We start from the raw sequence: 17,714 nt of genomic DNA on the forward strand, positions 1-17,714 counted from the left end.
AACATTTATATTCTATATTCTCTATGCTTTGCCCTCTGGTGGATTCACACAATCTGCTTAATGAAACAGAACAGACAGGTTGCTGACATGGGAGTCATGCCTTAGAACGGGTTGGATTCAGAGTACCCTAACCCGTTTGACCAATAGTCATTTGTTTGACAACTGCAACATGGCCTCTACAGAGAGGATTAGAGAAGCATAGCTTATATGGGAAAGGAGTCTGTCTATGGTACAACTCTGCTGAGTTAATAGCAGACACAAGCTGATCCAATTTAAAGTCACTCACCGTCTTCACTACTCCAAGCATAAATTAAACAAGATCTTCCCTTCTGTCTCGCCAATGTGTGACAGATGTCAGGTGTCAGAGGGCACACTATCTCATGCCTTCTGGTTCTGCCCTTCATTAACAGGATTCTGGGCCAAAATATTTGACTGGTACTCTAAGGCCTACAAAATAACCCTACAGCCGGAGGCAGAACTCGCCATCTTCGGCTGCTCGGAGTCCTCTCTGAACTTCTCTACAGCTGTGCAACGATCTCTGACACTGGGGACAACTGTCGCCAAAAGACTCATTCTGAAGGAATGGAAGTCCTTCTCTTCACCTTCTTTTCAGGTGTCGCTGATGGACATGATCTCTGTTATACAGATGGAATGACTCAGGTCCCTGAGAACCAACTCACTTAAAAGGTTCTCAACATCTGGGAGCCATTTTTGGCCTACTTTGACGACGTCAAGAATGACAAGTGACTGAGTTTAGGGGTGACTGATGGCTCGCCCGACTGGTATCTGGACATGGACCCCTTGTGTGGGATCCCAAGGTGGCCTTGACCATGACAATGACACTACAGCTTGAAGGAATCTAAGCACTTTTGCTTAAAGGGCCCCTTTGCTGATTTTCAACCAGCTTTATATCATTACAAAATCAGTAGTATATGCAAATGAACAATGTTTAACTTCCCTCCATCTTGCCTGGACCAAGATTCTCCCCATTCACAGTGTACTTCCTGGGGCAAATGACTCATTTGGTGCAGGAAGTACTGCGAAAGAGAGAGAGCAATAACGATAGTGATAATGATAGTACAGTAACAATAACAGTAATAGTGACACCATGGCTACAAATGACACTATTATGACATCATTTGGACCAGGACGTTCTGTGAATGAACGGCGAGCTCTCAGTCTAGGCAAGATGGAGGGACGTTTAAAAAAAAAAATCTTATCACCCGTTTGTTTGAACTATACATTCTTCATAATTCAATCTTGTGTTGAGAGTCAGAATGTTATCAACTCAGTTATATTACTCATTCACACATAAAAAAAAGAAAATAAAAAATCAATTCAATGAATGTTCTTGTCTCTTGTGCATGCTATTCTTCTCAGCTGGACTCCAAAGCACAAGACGAGTTAAAGGAAGGCATGAAGACTTACACACATGAGGATGGACTGAGGAAATCCTGGGACAATGTCCAGAAAATGGTGAGAATGTTTGGTCCAACCCAGTACCTCAGTGACTGTGTGTGACTAACTTGTGAGTGACTGTCTACTCGATCAAATCTGTGTTTCACAATCTAGTGTCGCCTTGCAAAGGTATTCCACACAAAAGTAGTGATGTAATCATAATAATAATGATAATAATAACAACAATAATAAGAATAATAATAATAATAATAATTACACAATGGTTATAAAGTAAACAAGACAACTTAGGCCAATTTAAGTAACCGATCCAACATTGGGGGGGACGGCTGCCAAAAAATTGGCCACTTTGTCGCCAGATTAGAGGAATATTAACATTAAGATTAAACTGTTGTGATGTCATTATTCACCTTTTCTCACTCACCTCCATGTCACCTCTCCCTCCCTGTAGCGGGTTCATTTTTAAAGCTAGAGTGAAGCTACTGATATCATATGCAACTAGAAGATCTAAGGCATCCATTGATACCAACCAGGACATGCTAGCTTGTCAGCAAGGGGGGTAAATGCCGCTCCAAACTTAGACAACATTTTGGAAAGGGAAAAACGGACATGGCCATATTCAAAGGGGTCCCTTGACCTGTCACCTCAAGATATCTGAATAATAATGGGTTCTATTGGTACCCCAGTCTCCCTTTACAGACATGCCCACTTTATGCTAATCCATTTTATTCTTCCAAAAAAATGCATGCATTATAAATGTGTTATTTTTGCCTATTCTGAATATTTCTGCATATAGGACCCCTAAACAATATTGGAATTGCAGAAATTGAGTGTGACTGGAAAGCTGAGAGTCTTGTAAATTAAATTAGCCCAATTGTATTCATGTGTGATGATGTTAGTCCACATCATCTACATTGTGTCTTGTATGTGTGTGTGTTGAGGCCCTACTTTAGCAATACAGTAAATAATGTAAATCGGTGGTATTTATTGCCATAGTAAATTTCACTTTGTATGTGTGTGTCAGTGTGTGTGTGTGTGAGTGTGTGTGGTGGGGGGGGGGCACTTCAAGTCTGGGTCACCTTGGTGCATCACACTGTGTTAATTCGGCCCTGATGATGAGCGCATCTGAAATAGCTAGTCAGCAACTAACAAATCAACACAAGGTAGCAGTTTACATATCAATAAGGATAGAACAATGCCATCAAGAAAAGCACAGCAGCTCACAGTATGAATGAATGAACTGCCCCTAATCAGACACACAGACTGGTGGCATTTTCCAACATAACTAACAAGACCAACATCAGGACATCCAAACAAGTTCTGACAGAGCGCAATGTCATTGGACCACATTGGACAAATACATTTGCATATTTCTCCCAGGATGCATTGAAGGTTTGTTCCTTCCAAACTTTTTACATGAAAGTAACTAACCAAATTAAATGAGTGGTGGGTGGAAATAATAATTAGCCTATTCTTATTTAAACATGCAGTTTTGAAACATTCAAAAAAGACAAATTAAAAATAGACTATGACTCGATACCCTAAGACTTAGGGTATTCTTTCTACATTTATATATATATATATATATATATATATATATATATATATATATATATATATATATATATATATATATTTATATATATATATATGATATATACTGTATATATATCTCTTAACTCATTGAGTGCCAGCCACAGAACGGACGCTCCCAGTGCCAGAGTTTCAGAGCGTTTTCAGTGATTTCTCGAGGCCCACAGAATATTGTGTGATATTACTATGTAAACACCGAACACGGACAAAGAACGATGAGACTCTCTTCTATCATCTGCAAAAAAAGTTTATTGATATCATTTTCCGTTCTTTAGTTATCAGCCGGAGAAGATAGGTTGATTTTAGCAAAAACACACGTTTCAATTTAGAAGCTGAGATATTCCGCCTTTTGTGAAATGAAGCATTTCAAGCACATCATTGACTCTGAAGCTAATATTTTCTGATGTAATGACACCTCAAAAATAATTTCCTTCAATAAAATAGTGAAAACAAAGGAATTTTGTTTGGCCAAATAATATTTTTTAGCTGCAACCAGCAGCGCTGGCCCCTGCGTGCGCAGACCCTACACCTTCTTGCTGGTCTTGATTTACTGCTGGTGGGCATCATATTCTAGCTTGTTTGCCTGTCTCTCTGTCTATCGAGCCTGCTGCTGTCTGGGTCTGTGTTTACTGTCAATGGTTGTATATGTATATGGGTCGGTAAAATAGGTTATACACATTCAACATGCCCCAAAATTTTACAGGAGATGGATCTGGCTTTGATCCACGTCCCACCGTCAAAAAACGCAATTGACGACTTTAGTCGTCATTGGCACTCAACGTTACTATCCGAATTGACGACTAAAGTCGTCATTGGCACTCAATGAGTTAATGAAGGTAATGAAGCCACATTAGCGTTCATATAAACTAAGGAACGTATGTGATATCAATGTCCGCCATCAACAGTAATTCAGTTGGTTAATGACAGGGCCGTAGCGGGAATATACATTGAGAACGACAAATCCCCCCCAATATTTAAGCCTGATAAAATGTGTCTCCCCCAATAAATTGATGTAAAAAAAATAAGAAAACAGAGATTTACTGCGCATGTATGTGGCATTACCCTCCTAGGGGAGAGCAGAGCAAGGAACTAACCAGTCTACTAACACAGAAATTGATGTCAGGGGTATATATACCACTCCCATAACATGTGTGTATCACTTAGGGCCTAGTTCCTCATTGCGCGGCTCGCAAGACGCTGGTGGCTCTCGAAGCTTTAGTTGGCGGCTCTAAGAGATTATACCAATTGCCCCCTCAGTTACAAGGGGCATGACGCTTCTGTATGGGGGAAAAAAAACAATGGGCTACTTGCAAGTAGTGGTGTGTTTGCTGGACATTAATACTTTTCTATTAATGACTATGCAGTTAGTTGTTGCTGAGGCTATAATTTTACTGTGGGTCATCTAAGAATTTGTTCATAACCGTGATGTCAGCAAATGCAAAACAACCATTAAATCAACAAGCATGAGATGGCAGCATCAAAGGTTATGAGATCATACTTCATATAGCCTATAGTTGAACTTGCAATTGCAAACCATATAGCCTAACTGTGAGTTATTTACTTATTGCACAGACATGATTGTGTATTTTTCTGTAAATGCGTATTGACTCTATTTTTGGGCCAGCGCCACAGCGCCCTGTAGGCTATACATGTCCAGTCGGATTTGCGTGCCGATCTGCTCAGTGCTCACCATGTCTGCGGCACGGCAATCCAAGGAAGCCTTGGGTGGGACGATGCGGTATAGCCAATCAGAAATGAGGACTGCTATTTCCAGCTTTACTTTACTCACGAGTTTGACGATTTTTCGTATAAAATAATCATACCACCAACATCACCTCGCACGTACAGGACAAGGACCGAACAGAGCTTCGCTGTTTATAAAGCTGACTCTAGATGCGAGGAGGCTGTTGCCAAAGAACTGACATTCAACAACAGGTCCGCCCAGGGCCGCTGGAAGTCATTTTAAGCAGGGGGTGCTGCAAGGAAGGTCGTTTTACAACAGACAGCAACACAGGCAGAAACACTGAACTTATTATTATTGTGCTTGCTGATAGGCAAGCACAATCTTGGAATCTCTTATACTTCTCCTTTATTTTTATTATTTATCTTTTCTCGTTCCCAAAAGTTGTGTTCGCAATTTCTCCTACAGTTTTCACATTACATAGACATGTGAGAGGTCACAACGTGCGGCTCATTGAGGAATTATGCACATTTGCATTGCTAAGGGTTTCATTAGACGGTTTTCGCAATATTCGCGATAATGTGCGATTTTCCCCCCATTGACTTGAATGGGGTTTCAAAATCGTTGGCGTAAAATTAGCTGTAGCTCAGAAACCAGGAGATCTGCCACTACCAAACTTCATAGGTAGGTTCACAGAGTCACCTTTTACTATGGGTGGAAAAATTACGCTAGTTGACCACTAGGTGGCGCTATACACAGCCCTCTTTACGTTTTGGTCCATAACTGTTGAATCGTAGCGTCTACAATCAAACTTATTTTTTCCCTGGATTCCTGGGTCATTCCGCATCTGCTGATATAGGCTCCGCCCATTTCCGTCTAACTAGATTTCCCGCCATTTTGAATTTTGACGAAAACTGTTCCCAAATTGGGTACATAGGTTCATAGAGTACTCTTCTACTCTGGCCTAAAAAAATATACCGATTGACCTCACGGTGGCGCTATAGCTGCCCTCTTTATGTTTTGGTTCATAAGTTTGGAACCGTAGCTTCTGGGCCCTATTCTCCCACAGGCCTTCGGCGCTAAAACGGGCCTTAAACGCAAAAAAACGTGCCTTGCGCCTGCCTCGGGAAGATATCAATATGGCTTTACGCTGCCAAATGCGCTTTAGGCCGAATGGGCAGTCCCAGAATGGGCGAGAATGGACGTGTCGGCCTTAAATACCGGCCTAATGACATCTTCCCACCTGGCGTAAATTTAGCGCTTAGCGCTTTTGAAAACCAGGCCTATTCAGTGCGCCAGTTGCGCGGAGCGCTCCCCTCTCTGTCACCCTTCTCTGTGTCACTCTCTCCCTCTCTCCTCAGTCTGACAGGCACAATACGACTGTCTCTGTCTGACTCCCTCGCTCAGACAGACACAACACATGTCCCATAGGAAAAAGCAGTTGTAAGTTCACTGCCTGTGAATGTCCCAGCATGCAATGGGCTACTCCATTTCGCTACTAAATAGCAACCAAATGAGCCGAAATAGATATAAAGGTTGATCTAAATAATGTGTAATGGTAACACAACCTGCAATTGTAGAACATTTCAATATTGGACCAAATAAAACATCGAAATGAAAACACCACCCTATGTGAAACCTATATGTCATCCTGGGCCTATATATATCCCTTGTCGATTTAACGTGATTTAGATAAGTGACAGCGTAACGCGCTTCTACTGTCATGTCCTACTGTGATGTCCGCTCCAATAAATTGGCTCTACTTCACATTTTAGTTTTACAATAAAAACACATTTATGCAATGACTTTACATAATGTAGGCTATATTTATGTGCATATCCTACCATCCTAGCAGGGGAGAGAAAACGATATCTCTCTGGACAAACTTTCACCAATCTAATTAATCTCATCATATAGGGATAGGCTATATTTTTCTAGCTGATGCCTTTAGAACATTCTTTTCACTTTGATCTTGCTATAGTGTAGCGTATTTACATGCTTGCAGTATTTAAACTGCAGTTAGATTGGTTTGAGAAGCATAATAATATGGAATAATAGCCTATATATGGAGACAGACAGACTGGATGAAGGGAGGGGGGGGACAGAGCGCTTGGCTTTGTCTGGTTTTACTGGACCACTGGAATTGGAGCTTAAAAGGCAAGCGTGTGATTCGTTTATTGCACTTATCCAATGAGCATGACGGTGCATAATTTTACGCTTAAAAGGCGTGGTTGTAATGCTTTAGGCTGCGTGTAGCGCCAACACCAAGATATCAAGTGCGCTGGTCCACGCCCACTGATCAGGGCTGCGCCAGGCGCTCGGCCTAGAAACTACGCCGATGCAACGATAGGGGCCTCTATGATCAAAATTCTTTCTGCCCTGGTTTCCTTGGCTCCTCCCGCTTGTACTCAGATATGCCCGCCCATTTCCCGCCCACAACTACTTAGTACACCTTAGCAATGATCTACGAACGCCCTACATCGATCAGCCGAAAACACCATAGCAACCAGTTAATACACCCTTGCAACCGCCTAAACACGTCCTAGCTACACATTGCCGATTGGGGTTGTGTTTATACTGGTTGGGAGGGCGCGGTCTAAGGTAGGGGCGTTGCAAGGGGGTCGGAGCGTCGCGCCACAGCAAGCACAATTCAATTTGCTTTAGCAAATTTAGCCCGTTCTAGTTATATTTTATTATCTTATTATAAACCAAACATCAAAAATAACATCTCCACCCTCTGCTTTGCTCATAAACCCTACATATCACAGTATAAAACATATAAAACACATTTTAATCATATATATCTATTTATTTTATTGACACTGCAATTCCAATACAAAACAACAGAGGGTGCGGCAGCACCCCCTTTTGGACAGACTAGTGGACCTCTGCCTAATATTTTTCAGGCTAAAATGGTGGCATCACTTCTTCCAAAACTACAGTAATACCCAGAGTGCCTTGCGCCACCGAGGGGGGGGGATCTTCATTCATCTTTCCCAAGTATTTTCCAAGTTTCAGTGCGAGCAAGTGTAAAATTCACCAATATGTTCCAATGCAGGGGTCAGCCAATTACTTCCTGTTGTGTTTACACTGTGACAGTACAGTACTTATATTGTGTTCATTGTGTTAACTGTGGCCAACACTGCTGAGGGGAATTAAGGTGAGTGCAGACTCCTAAGAGCCAGAGTCAGACTAGATTTGAAACAGACAGTGTTCTGAACAGGAAGAACTGGGTCAAGTGGGCGGGGCTACATATGGTGAATACACCATGTGTGTCCAGCCTACCGGAAATGCTCGGGGTCCTACAACTCCAGATGACATTACGACGTCCTTCATTATGATTTGGTGCAAGCAACCTGATGACACCCGATACATTTATAACATTGATAACATTAGATAATGTTAGCTTGACCACCATTCATTGACTGCTTTAGTTGCTATAGGTCAGTGGTTTTCAAAGTGAGGGCCAGGGGCCACCATGGGGCACTAGGTGGGCCTCAGGAAAATTAATAGCAATGCTTAAAAAACATCTTTATGGGGAAGGAAATTATTGTTATGTTATGTTTTTTGTTTTTTTTATACTTATATTTAGTGTAGACTACAGTACTATTAACAAATATAATTGAATCATTTCCTTCCACATAAAAATCACATTTGCCATGCCCATCTGTCTAATTGCCTGCGAGTCAAAATATCATCAGATTAATTGTCATTTCCCCTTGGTGTGGGTAATAGTCTGGAATAATGTTTATAACTGAAAACAGAAATATTGAATATGAAGAAATGAGAGAAGATTAGCCATACAAGTGTAATTACATAGCCATACAAGTGTAATTATTAGGTTATATTAAGGAAATATATTCTGAGGTTGTATGGATGTGATTTTTCACACTTTCAATAGTATTGTCAATGGGTTTCTTTCTTCTTGCAGCGGATGGGCCACGGCCAAAGGCTAATGCTGTTTGGGAGGCATTGGCATGGAGAAGTTTGGGAACCCCTGTTCTAATCTAACTCACTCTGTCCCAGTTTAAGTGTTGCGGAGTCACGGACAAAACAGACTGGTTTGATGTGCTGAATGGAACACTGCCCTCATCCTGCTGCTCTGTGGGGACAGATCAATGTGTTGACGGATGGAGCGAGGTTAGTCTGCTTCTCAAATATACACGCCCACATACGAACCAAGGGATTACATCCACCATTATTTTTCCAGACATTTCATGAAATGCTTATAAAAAAATTACTTGGTCAAACCAAGCGTTTGAGCTATATTTAGTATCAGAAGAGAGCATAAAACCTTTCACTCAGACTAAAAAAGTGTAGTGTGAAAAACCCTTATAGGTGGGTGAAGGGGTGTCAGGAGGGCAAAGAGTCTAGAGGGGTCAAAGTTCAGCTAGCTCATCATGCACAAGATGTTTCCAAGCAGCCTGCTTCCAGATGTGTGTGAATGCCTTCATATGGATGTGATTTTTCACACTTTCAATAGTATTGTTAATGGGTTTCTTTCTTTCTTTCTACATTAAATAATGCTAGGAATGGCCCATAAAAGGCAATTTATTTGTGGTGATGTACTTCAACACCTTTCCTCATGCTTTCTTTACTCGTGTTATTCTTCCTTTCTTTCTAAAACTTCTCCTTTGCTCTGTCTGTCCTCTGCAGCCATGTTACCAGAAGGCCAGGCAGTGGCTCTTAGAAAACATCCCCTCAGTCCTGGTGTTTGGAGTCTGTATTGGTATCGTGCAGGTAGTTAACTTTAACATTTGTCATTTATATCTGTGTGCTGAGTATATCACCCAAAACACGGTCAAGCTCAATGTAAAATGGGCAGGTGATCCGACCATGACCGCTTTGTTGGTTTGAGTCTTTAGCTTCTTTAAACTTAGCTTAAGGCTGTTAACTTTTCTCTGACACTGCTGCAACATTCGTCTGTGGCCCCGTTCGGCCATTTCTTTTGATATGCTTTCAAACACAGACCGGCTACAATACAACCCCTCAAGTTTTGCTTGCATAGAAGTGTCGCCCCCTGGGCTGTAGTCCTGCCGGAGCGGACCCCAGCAGCGCTCCGCCACTTCTTTCTCCAAATGAGAGATTGGATGCAGCCAGAATAGTCGCGGTACACATAATCTGATTTCATACACACTAGTGATGCGCGGGTCACCCAGAACCTGCCGGGTCCCGCGGGCTGGGTTGGCAAATTATGAAAATATCGCGGGTGCGGGCGGGGCAGGCTCAGAACGTGACAAAGCAACATTATTAAATAATTTAGAGCAGTGAAACACGCAGAGTAATTAACCGTGAACTCTCTCTCACACACACGTAGGTCTACACACAATCAGACAGACTCTTGCTGCACTCTCTATACTATAGCCTACATGGAGTAAAGAAACGCTTCAATGAGGTAGCCTATGTGCTCTCAAAACAAACATTTTGGAAGGATTATTTGCTGTAATTATTATTTGAAGTGTCCATCTAATGCCACCGCAGATTTTCTGTTGTGGACCGACTGTGATCTATTTGTCAACGTTACTGCAACGTGAGTAGGCTACGTGACCGGCTGCGAGCGCATGAGGTAATTAAAAAAAGCCGTATCTGCAAGCCGTCTGCGCACCTGCTGCACACTACTACGCTTAATTAATTGAAGAAAGACCGACATGAAAGCAGCCGCGCAACTAATCCAGAGCAGTACAACTGTTGTCGCGCACGGCAGCATGAGTGTCTGTGTGTGTGTGAGAGAGAGGGGGGGAGAGAGACAGAGTTATTAGCTACTTTGCACACCTTGGAAGCTCTGCTGTGCTCCTCCTGAGTCCGGAGACATATTACATTAAATTGGCTGTTGCGGGCTGCTGGGTTGGGCTGGGTTCGGAATTTTCAGATATTTTAACGGGCTGGGCGGGGCGGGCTGGCTCCAATGACGGGTTACACAAAAATCTAATCAGTTCATCCTTGAGTCCAAGTCGATGTTTGAGGCAAATTTGATGAAATTCCGTCAAGGCATTCCTGAGATATTGCGTTAACACGCTTTAAAATGGCGTTCGAGAGGTCGCAGTGCCCTTGACCTTTAACCACCAAAATCTAATCAGATCATCCTTGAGTCTAAGTTGATGTTTGAGGCAAATTTGATTAAATTTCGTCAAGGCGATATCGCGTTAACGATCATCGGACGGACGGACAACCCGGCTCCATAATGCCTCCGGTTTGGCTATCGCCGGCGGAGGCATAACAATAACAAATAGTAATTAGTTACAAACCAAATCTCTTTGGATCTGACATGACATCTCCTTTCTCCATCTTCTCTAACACTTTGCTCTGCGCCCCATAAGGGTAATAAACATTATGGATATGATTTGGATTGTGATATTAAAGACATTAAATGGAACACAGTATATATATATATATGTGTATATATACATATATACTGTGGACTTACAGTGTCTGAGAGTTTGGTGTCATAGGTGCGCTCCGGCGTCCGGCACCTCTACACTACACCCCTGGTCACCCCAAATACTTATGAGGTCTCTCTGTCCCTCCACTGACTAGTTCCATCGCATTCAGATTTGGGCCACTTTTGCCCTGCAGGGAGAACCTAGCCTTTGATGCTGTCAAATGATTGGATTTTCATTGCTCTTTGGAATCTTATGGACATGGACATCATTTTGTCAACTTCATATGAATTTCAATGTCATTTCTTCTATGGATACTATAAACAGCTATTGATTTGATGGAATCATGATGGTTTCTTTGACCTGTGCCTTTTCTCCCTGCTTAGATCCTGGCCCTGGCTTTCTCCATGCTGATGTACTGCCAGATTTTGGGTGCAGAAAAGTACTTGGACTGATTCCGTTCACAAGCTCCTGGATGTTAATGCTTATTATGGATTGCTCTGCGATCCGAGACTACCACCAACCTGATCCAAACAACAACAACATTAAATTCATTCAATGTGTCTCAAATGACCCAAACTTAAAGCGTTGGATAAAAACAAAATAAAAAAAATCAATGCTGACCACAAGGATCAATCCTGGATTTCTCTGTTGAGAAAAACCATAGCAGATTGGAAATAGCTTAAACTGTACTAAATGTTTGCCTACTGGCAAAGTGACCCAAACCTGTATCTTGAGCTTATGACCATAACCCTGGTTTTATAGAAAGATGAGGAGGACCTCACGTTTGGGATATCTTGCCCCAGCAAGATCCTAGAAGACAATTATCTCTACACCATTTGTGAACACAATGGGGTGGGCACGAAGGGCGTGGCCTCTGTGCCTGGCATGAGGCGGTGCCCCTATGTATGCAAAAGCAGCCTGCGTACCACTTCACATTTGACAAGACCTCTTCTCGAGCCACCCTGGTCAAGAAAGGTAATCTGGCGAGGTCCTCGTCATCTTTCTATAAAACCGGGGTTATGGTCATAACCTAGAGTTGTATTCCTAAAGACTCTGAGGACCTCGCATTTGGGATATTCATCTCTCCCGTAATGTCCAGACAGTCTCATCAAACTCACCCCGTGAGGAGGTGCCGGGTTCCCAAGACGCCTGCACCATGCATGGGGCTGAGACGTCCAGTCTGTATTCTTCACCTCCTGGGCAATGGGCATGGAAGAGAGCGGGCGGGTGGAGATGGGGTAGTTGAGGTATGTTTCCCTCTCCTTCTCGGTAAGGCGGGCGAGGTCAAGCCAGCGGGTTTTCTCTGAGATAACAGCCGAGGCGAGGACCTGTTGGGCCCCCAGCCTTGTAGGTCCACTGAGTCTGCCGTCACTGGAAGCGGGCCTATTTGGAAGGCAGGGCAGTAGTCAGTCAGGGCCAGAGTATTGCACCGGGTCGGGGTTCCGCGGGGCCACGCAAAAAAACGCGGGGTGCAGGTAAAAAAAGACACTTAAATGACTGGGTTGGGGCGCGGGTGAAAATTAATTAAATGCGGGCGGGGGGGGGGTCTAACAACATAGGAGCCATGTATGTTTTTCTGTTGCATGAGGCAGGGGGTGTGTCTTGCAGCTGGTCTGACTCTGATGCAGGCAGAGGGAAGAGGAGAAATGTTTCTGACACACGTTTTCCGCTTTGTTTACATAACCGGCATCGTTTCAAGTATGTGCATACCGTGCATTGTGTGACGCTATATGGACTGCACAAAACATTGTGCACAGCTGCTAAAAGCTAATTAACGTACATCAGCTGAGAGTCTCGGTCAGAAAGACTGCTGTTCCCCTCCCGTGTGAAACGGTAGCAGGTTCGTTAGTGTTACTATAAAATGTTTGCACTGCAGATTAACGGTTATTATATATATATGCGGTGCCGGGGTGGGGCGCGGGTCTCATTTTTGCGGGGCAGGTTGTGGTACCGAGTGGTCATATGTGCGGGTTTGCGGAGTGGGGTCGTTATTGCACGTCGCGGGGCCGGGTCTTGAAAATCAGACCTGCGCAGGAGTCAGGCCTCCGTTCCTCATCCCAGACAACCCTTGGTTGTGAAAGACTTATCCCAGGTCGCCTTTTAGCATATTGCCGAAGTCGGGGGCCGCCTGCTACAGCCCTCGCCACTAGGGTGGTGAAGACGTCATATCTCCTGTGTGGGCTCGGGCCAGGCTAATTCCTGGGCTTCACATGGGGAAGCCATAGAGAGAGCCTGATGGGGTAAGGCAGGCCTATTCAAGAGTTTGAGAGCCAGAGTTTGATATAATTTTTTTTTTTTTTTTTTGGGTGGGGGACAAAGATTTATGACTGGCCCGGGAGAAGCTTTTTTATTTCATTTTTCCTTGTTTGTTACATTACAGTGTTTGATTTTCATCATAATCTGGTTTTCCATAATAATAATAATAAGTTCAGTGTTTATGCCTGTGTTGCTGTCTGTTGTAGTGTAAAACGACTAAAGGGAGAGCAGGTGGTTACATCAAAGTGAGTGAGAAAAGGAGAAGATACTGAATAATGACATCACAACAGTATAATCCTAATGTTAATTTAAAATTAAATATTCTTCTAAATATGAATAAAAAAAAACATAAAATTTTCTTCGACGCTGCCCGCTTGATTGATTGATTGATTGATTTATTGGGTGAATGTCAACAATACAGGGGAATCACAGACAATCACCGAGGATAAAAACACAATAAAGCCATTGGCTTATTTCCATTGCGGTCCTCTACAAACAACAGAGGGACAAAAAAACAACACACAAATGGATATCACCTTCTATACTCAAATTAAGACTATTTTTAACATTATTACTAGATTTGAATAGGAATAATGGCACACTTGACTATTATACAATACATAAACATTTGTTGTTATATGTAAGGACTTAACATACACAGAGAAACAAGAAATACTAGGGGGGGGAAGGAGTGGGTTTGCGGGGAACGGGGGTTTAGCAGTGGGAGGGGGGGGAGAAGCTCGCTCACACAGGACTGGGGGCTATGCATTATTGCTCATAGCAGCCTCCATATATATGGCCCCATTCAGATGTGACCGAGGGAAGGAGGGGGGGGCGAAGGATGAAGAGTGGAGGAGAGAGTTTGCAAGGGCTGTCAGGCCGGACCGGGCGGCATGGGGGGGGGATGGGGCGAGGATAGATTGTGTGGTGTGTGTGTGTCAGTTTGAGTGTGGTCAGGAATGTCCATAGATTGTCCTTGTGAGCTGTGAGCCTAAACAACCAGATAGTGGGAGCCTCCCTCTCGGGTGGTAAGCGAACATACGGCCTTGTCCAATGTCACTATCTTGCAGCTTTTTAGGTGAAGGGTGAACTGAGGGGGGTTAGCTCCTCGTTTCCACCGGCCCCTTCAACGGGGAGAATTTCTCATACACCATCAGGCAGTCTGGGGGTCCGAAAGAAAAATGATGGATAATTTGATTACCCGAGAGGAAAGTATAATCCAAATCTTTCCCTCGGAGCTCGTCTCTTCAACTTAAAACACTTCAGTCCCGTCTTATTGCACCGTCTCCAAGATCTCATCCAGTTTTTTGATCACGTCTGCAAGCACACCATCCACCTTTGATATGCGTTCTGTGATTGCATTAGTCTGATAGTTCATGCGGTCTGTGATCGCATTAGACTGAGAGTTCACAACACGGGCCAGCTCGTTTATCATGATCATGAGAATGGCTATCTTTGGGCTTTCATTTTTCCCCATTGTCATACAAATTTTACGATAGACGACTGCGATGCCAACACCAATCAGCAAATGTCCAGCTATCATGAATCCGAATTGGTAAACATCTTCGACGTCCTCAACGGTCAAAATGGCAAGGCATAAAGTCTGCCATTTCTTCCATCCCATCACGTACCCGGCCGAAAACGTTCTGTCTGGGCACTTTGGCTCCCCTGGACCAGCATTTTTAGTGGAGATAATTTTGTCTAAAAATGCTGGTCCAGGGGAGCCAAAGTGCCCAGACGGAACGTTTGCAGCTAGGATTCCATTCCTTACAGCACCCCCTATTTAATAATAGTTCCAGCGCGGCTGCGAAAATGTGGTGGCGGGTTGTGTCAAGTGTAAATATAATGGCTCGGGGAACGGTCCGGCCCCCGGCACCTTAGGTTTCTGATAATGTGGCCCTCTGAACAATTTAGTCGAATAGCCCTGGGGTAAGGGACCCCTCCAAGGAAGTGGAATCAGTAACGGAATTGTTATAAATGCCATAGACCTGATCTTCCTCGTCGCTATCGTCCTCAGACGAATGGGCTTGAGATCGCCATCATCAGGGTTTAACTTCGAAATGTCCTCCATTGCGCCTCTGGGGAATGGGTCGTTCAGCTCGAGCTGTGAGCCGAGCCGCCCAGGCCGGAGGGCCCTCCGTCCCGGTGCCGTCACTCACCGGTCCCAAGCATCGACAGCGGGGAGGCGGTGAGAGGAGGATCCCAGTCTCGCAAGCGTGTAGCTTTAGAAAGGCGCTTCCACAACTCCTTTGATGAATACCCGGCACACTGGACGCATGAACGGAGATTATCGACTGCTTGGACGGTGTGAAACCCAGACAGCGAAGTAGGCTTGGTGTCGATCCTTGCCCGCTATGAGGTGCCGCCCGCATAAACACATACAGGCTCTGATCCTTGCGGGTGCTTCTGCCGTTATCGTGAGTGATGGATTTCAGACGTGAAAATTCAAACGATTGATGTGTTAGCACTTGTTCTAAAGGTCAAACAGGGGCAAGATATTCCAAATGCGAGGTCCTCCAAGTCTTTCGGAATAAAACAACTGTGGTTCAACTATGTGTCTGTCAGTTGAGGTTAGCTAAGTTTGTTAATCTACAGACATTTGGTCTAAATACAGTAATATATACATATTATAATAACATTTATTTTGGATTTCTGTAGGTCAAATCCCAAGACCCTCTCCAAAACCAGCCACAAATTTTAACCCAATGTACTGTACTGTGAGCTACCCTTTTCCTGTCAATCTAAATGTGGGTTTTTGGTAGACTCAACAAACATGTATTAATACTGTATGCATGTGGTGTGACAGATGACATCATGCATGTGGTGTGACAGGACATCAATTAATGTCATTAATGTCAATCATACCAAACGTGAAACTGTGGTTATGGTGTTTGTGGTTGACTTCATTCAAATATAAATATAGCACATTGTTCTCTAACCATGCCTTCAGAGCTTTTCAGTTTTCATTTGGGAAAGTATTTTATATTTTCTGGTTAGGCACTGTAACCTTTAAAATATAAGATGACTGATATTTGATTCATGGAAATAGACCAGATTACTCCTTTAAATAAGAGAAAGATGGATAGAATTCACATCTACTGTAGAGCGGTCATTTCACTGAGGAAATTGACGTTTTTGGCCTGTGTGTTAACAGGGTAGTATGAAATAATCTTTCAGTCCTGAAGTGAGCAAAAAACACAGACCACACACATCTTTCTTATAAATACTTTCATAGAAAACAATGTAAAAAAAAAAAAAATCTCAAACATATACACTATTCCCTGACAATAAATACAGAATTAAAGTTTAACTGTTCTTTTATCCTAGTGTAAAAAACAAACAAAACACATAGTGGATGTCTCTTCTATTGCATTCTCATGATCCACTCTATGACTAAATGAACAGTTAAGTTAATGCACTTCTTTGCACTGAGACAAGTTCATGTAAATATGTAAAACAATGAAAAGACACAGCTCACCATATCTCTCCACTGCAGTGTATAATGCACAAACCTGAATCAGGAGTGTTCCAACCCACTACAACAGTTGGTAAAGGTGGCTTTGTAAAACAAACAAAAAGCATGGTAAACAAATGCATGTGTGGATATGGAAGTCATAGCTGACCAGTGAAACCGGCTTTGTAACAAACCTGATTGTGATTAGCCAACCTTCCACATCCTTAATGTCCTCATGCAAGGACAGTTATCTATATATATATAAAATTGAGTATGTGGGCTTTGTTTCTTTCAAGTTCTGTGTTCGGCCACAGCTATGCCGTTTTACGTGTGATCGTGCTGAAACCTTCAGGGTGTGTAAAGGGCACCTGTGTGGGGTGACCTGATGGAGCCGGATTTTTTAATTAGCTAATGATGTGATGTCATCGGTGATGTAATAAGGGAGCACGCACACACGCACGCGCGAACACACAAACACACACACACATTGTGACAAGACTGATCAGTGATGTCACACACACACAAGGCATTGTGACAAGATGTCATCAGTGATATAATGGGGGACACACACACACAAGGAGACATTGTGACATCACTGATGGAATAACATTTAGTGAGCAACACACACACTCATGCGCGCCAATAGGGCAGGTGAGGCTGAGCTATGCGCGCGAGATGCTGGTGTGCGACACCAGGCTGTCATTTCCACTCGTCCATACAATTTGCGTGCCAGAGCTGGGGACAACCTGCTTGCCGAATCTGGTCTGGTCGTCCCACTGGTCACCGATTTACTCCGCTTTCAAGTTCTTGCCACGGGGGGGGGGGGATCAGCTGCTGATCTAACGTTTTCAATCTGCTTAACTCATTGAATGCCATGGACGTCCTTCGACGTCCAATTAAATAGTGACGTAGAATGCCACGGACGTCCTTCGAC

The 17,714-nt window shown here is 43.4% G+C and overlaps 1 protein-coding gene across 2 annotated transcripts in view; it reads left to right on the forward strand.

Moving 5' to 3' along the window:
• The window catches only part of tspan4b (tetraspanin 4b), a 36,564-nt gene extending 20,300 nt beyond the window's left edge, over positions 1 to 16,264 (forward strand). Inside the window, exons 5-9 of one of the 2 annotated variants that reach the window (XM_083648945.1) lie at positions 1,381 to 1,476; positions 8,717 to 8,830; positions 9,347 to 9,430; positions 11,454 to 11,499; positions 15,985 to 16,264. In XM_083648945.1, coding sequence (XP_083505071.1) covers positions 1,381 to 1,476; positions 8,717 to 8,830; positions 9,347 to 9,430; positions 11,454 to 11,499; positions 15,985 to 16,088 — 444 coding nt within the window. In that variant the 3' untranslated portion in view covers positions 16,089 to 16,264. Of the gene's footprint in view, positions 1 to 1,380; positions 1,477 to 8,716; positions 8,831 to 9,346; positions 9,431 to 11,453; positions 11,655 to 15,984 lie in introns of those variants that run through there. The other variant, XM_083648946.1, reaches the window with a different exon arrangement.
• Positions 16,265 to 17,714: the final 1,450 nt, after the last annotated feature.

This window comes from Poromitra crassiceps (assembly GCF_964638095.1).
Source record: "Poromitra crassiceps genome assembly, chromosome: 13".
Taxonomy (NCBI): Eukaryota; Metazoa; Chordata; class Actinopteri; order Beryciformes; family Melamphaidae; genus Poromitra; species Poromitra crassiceps.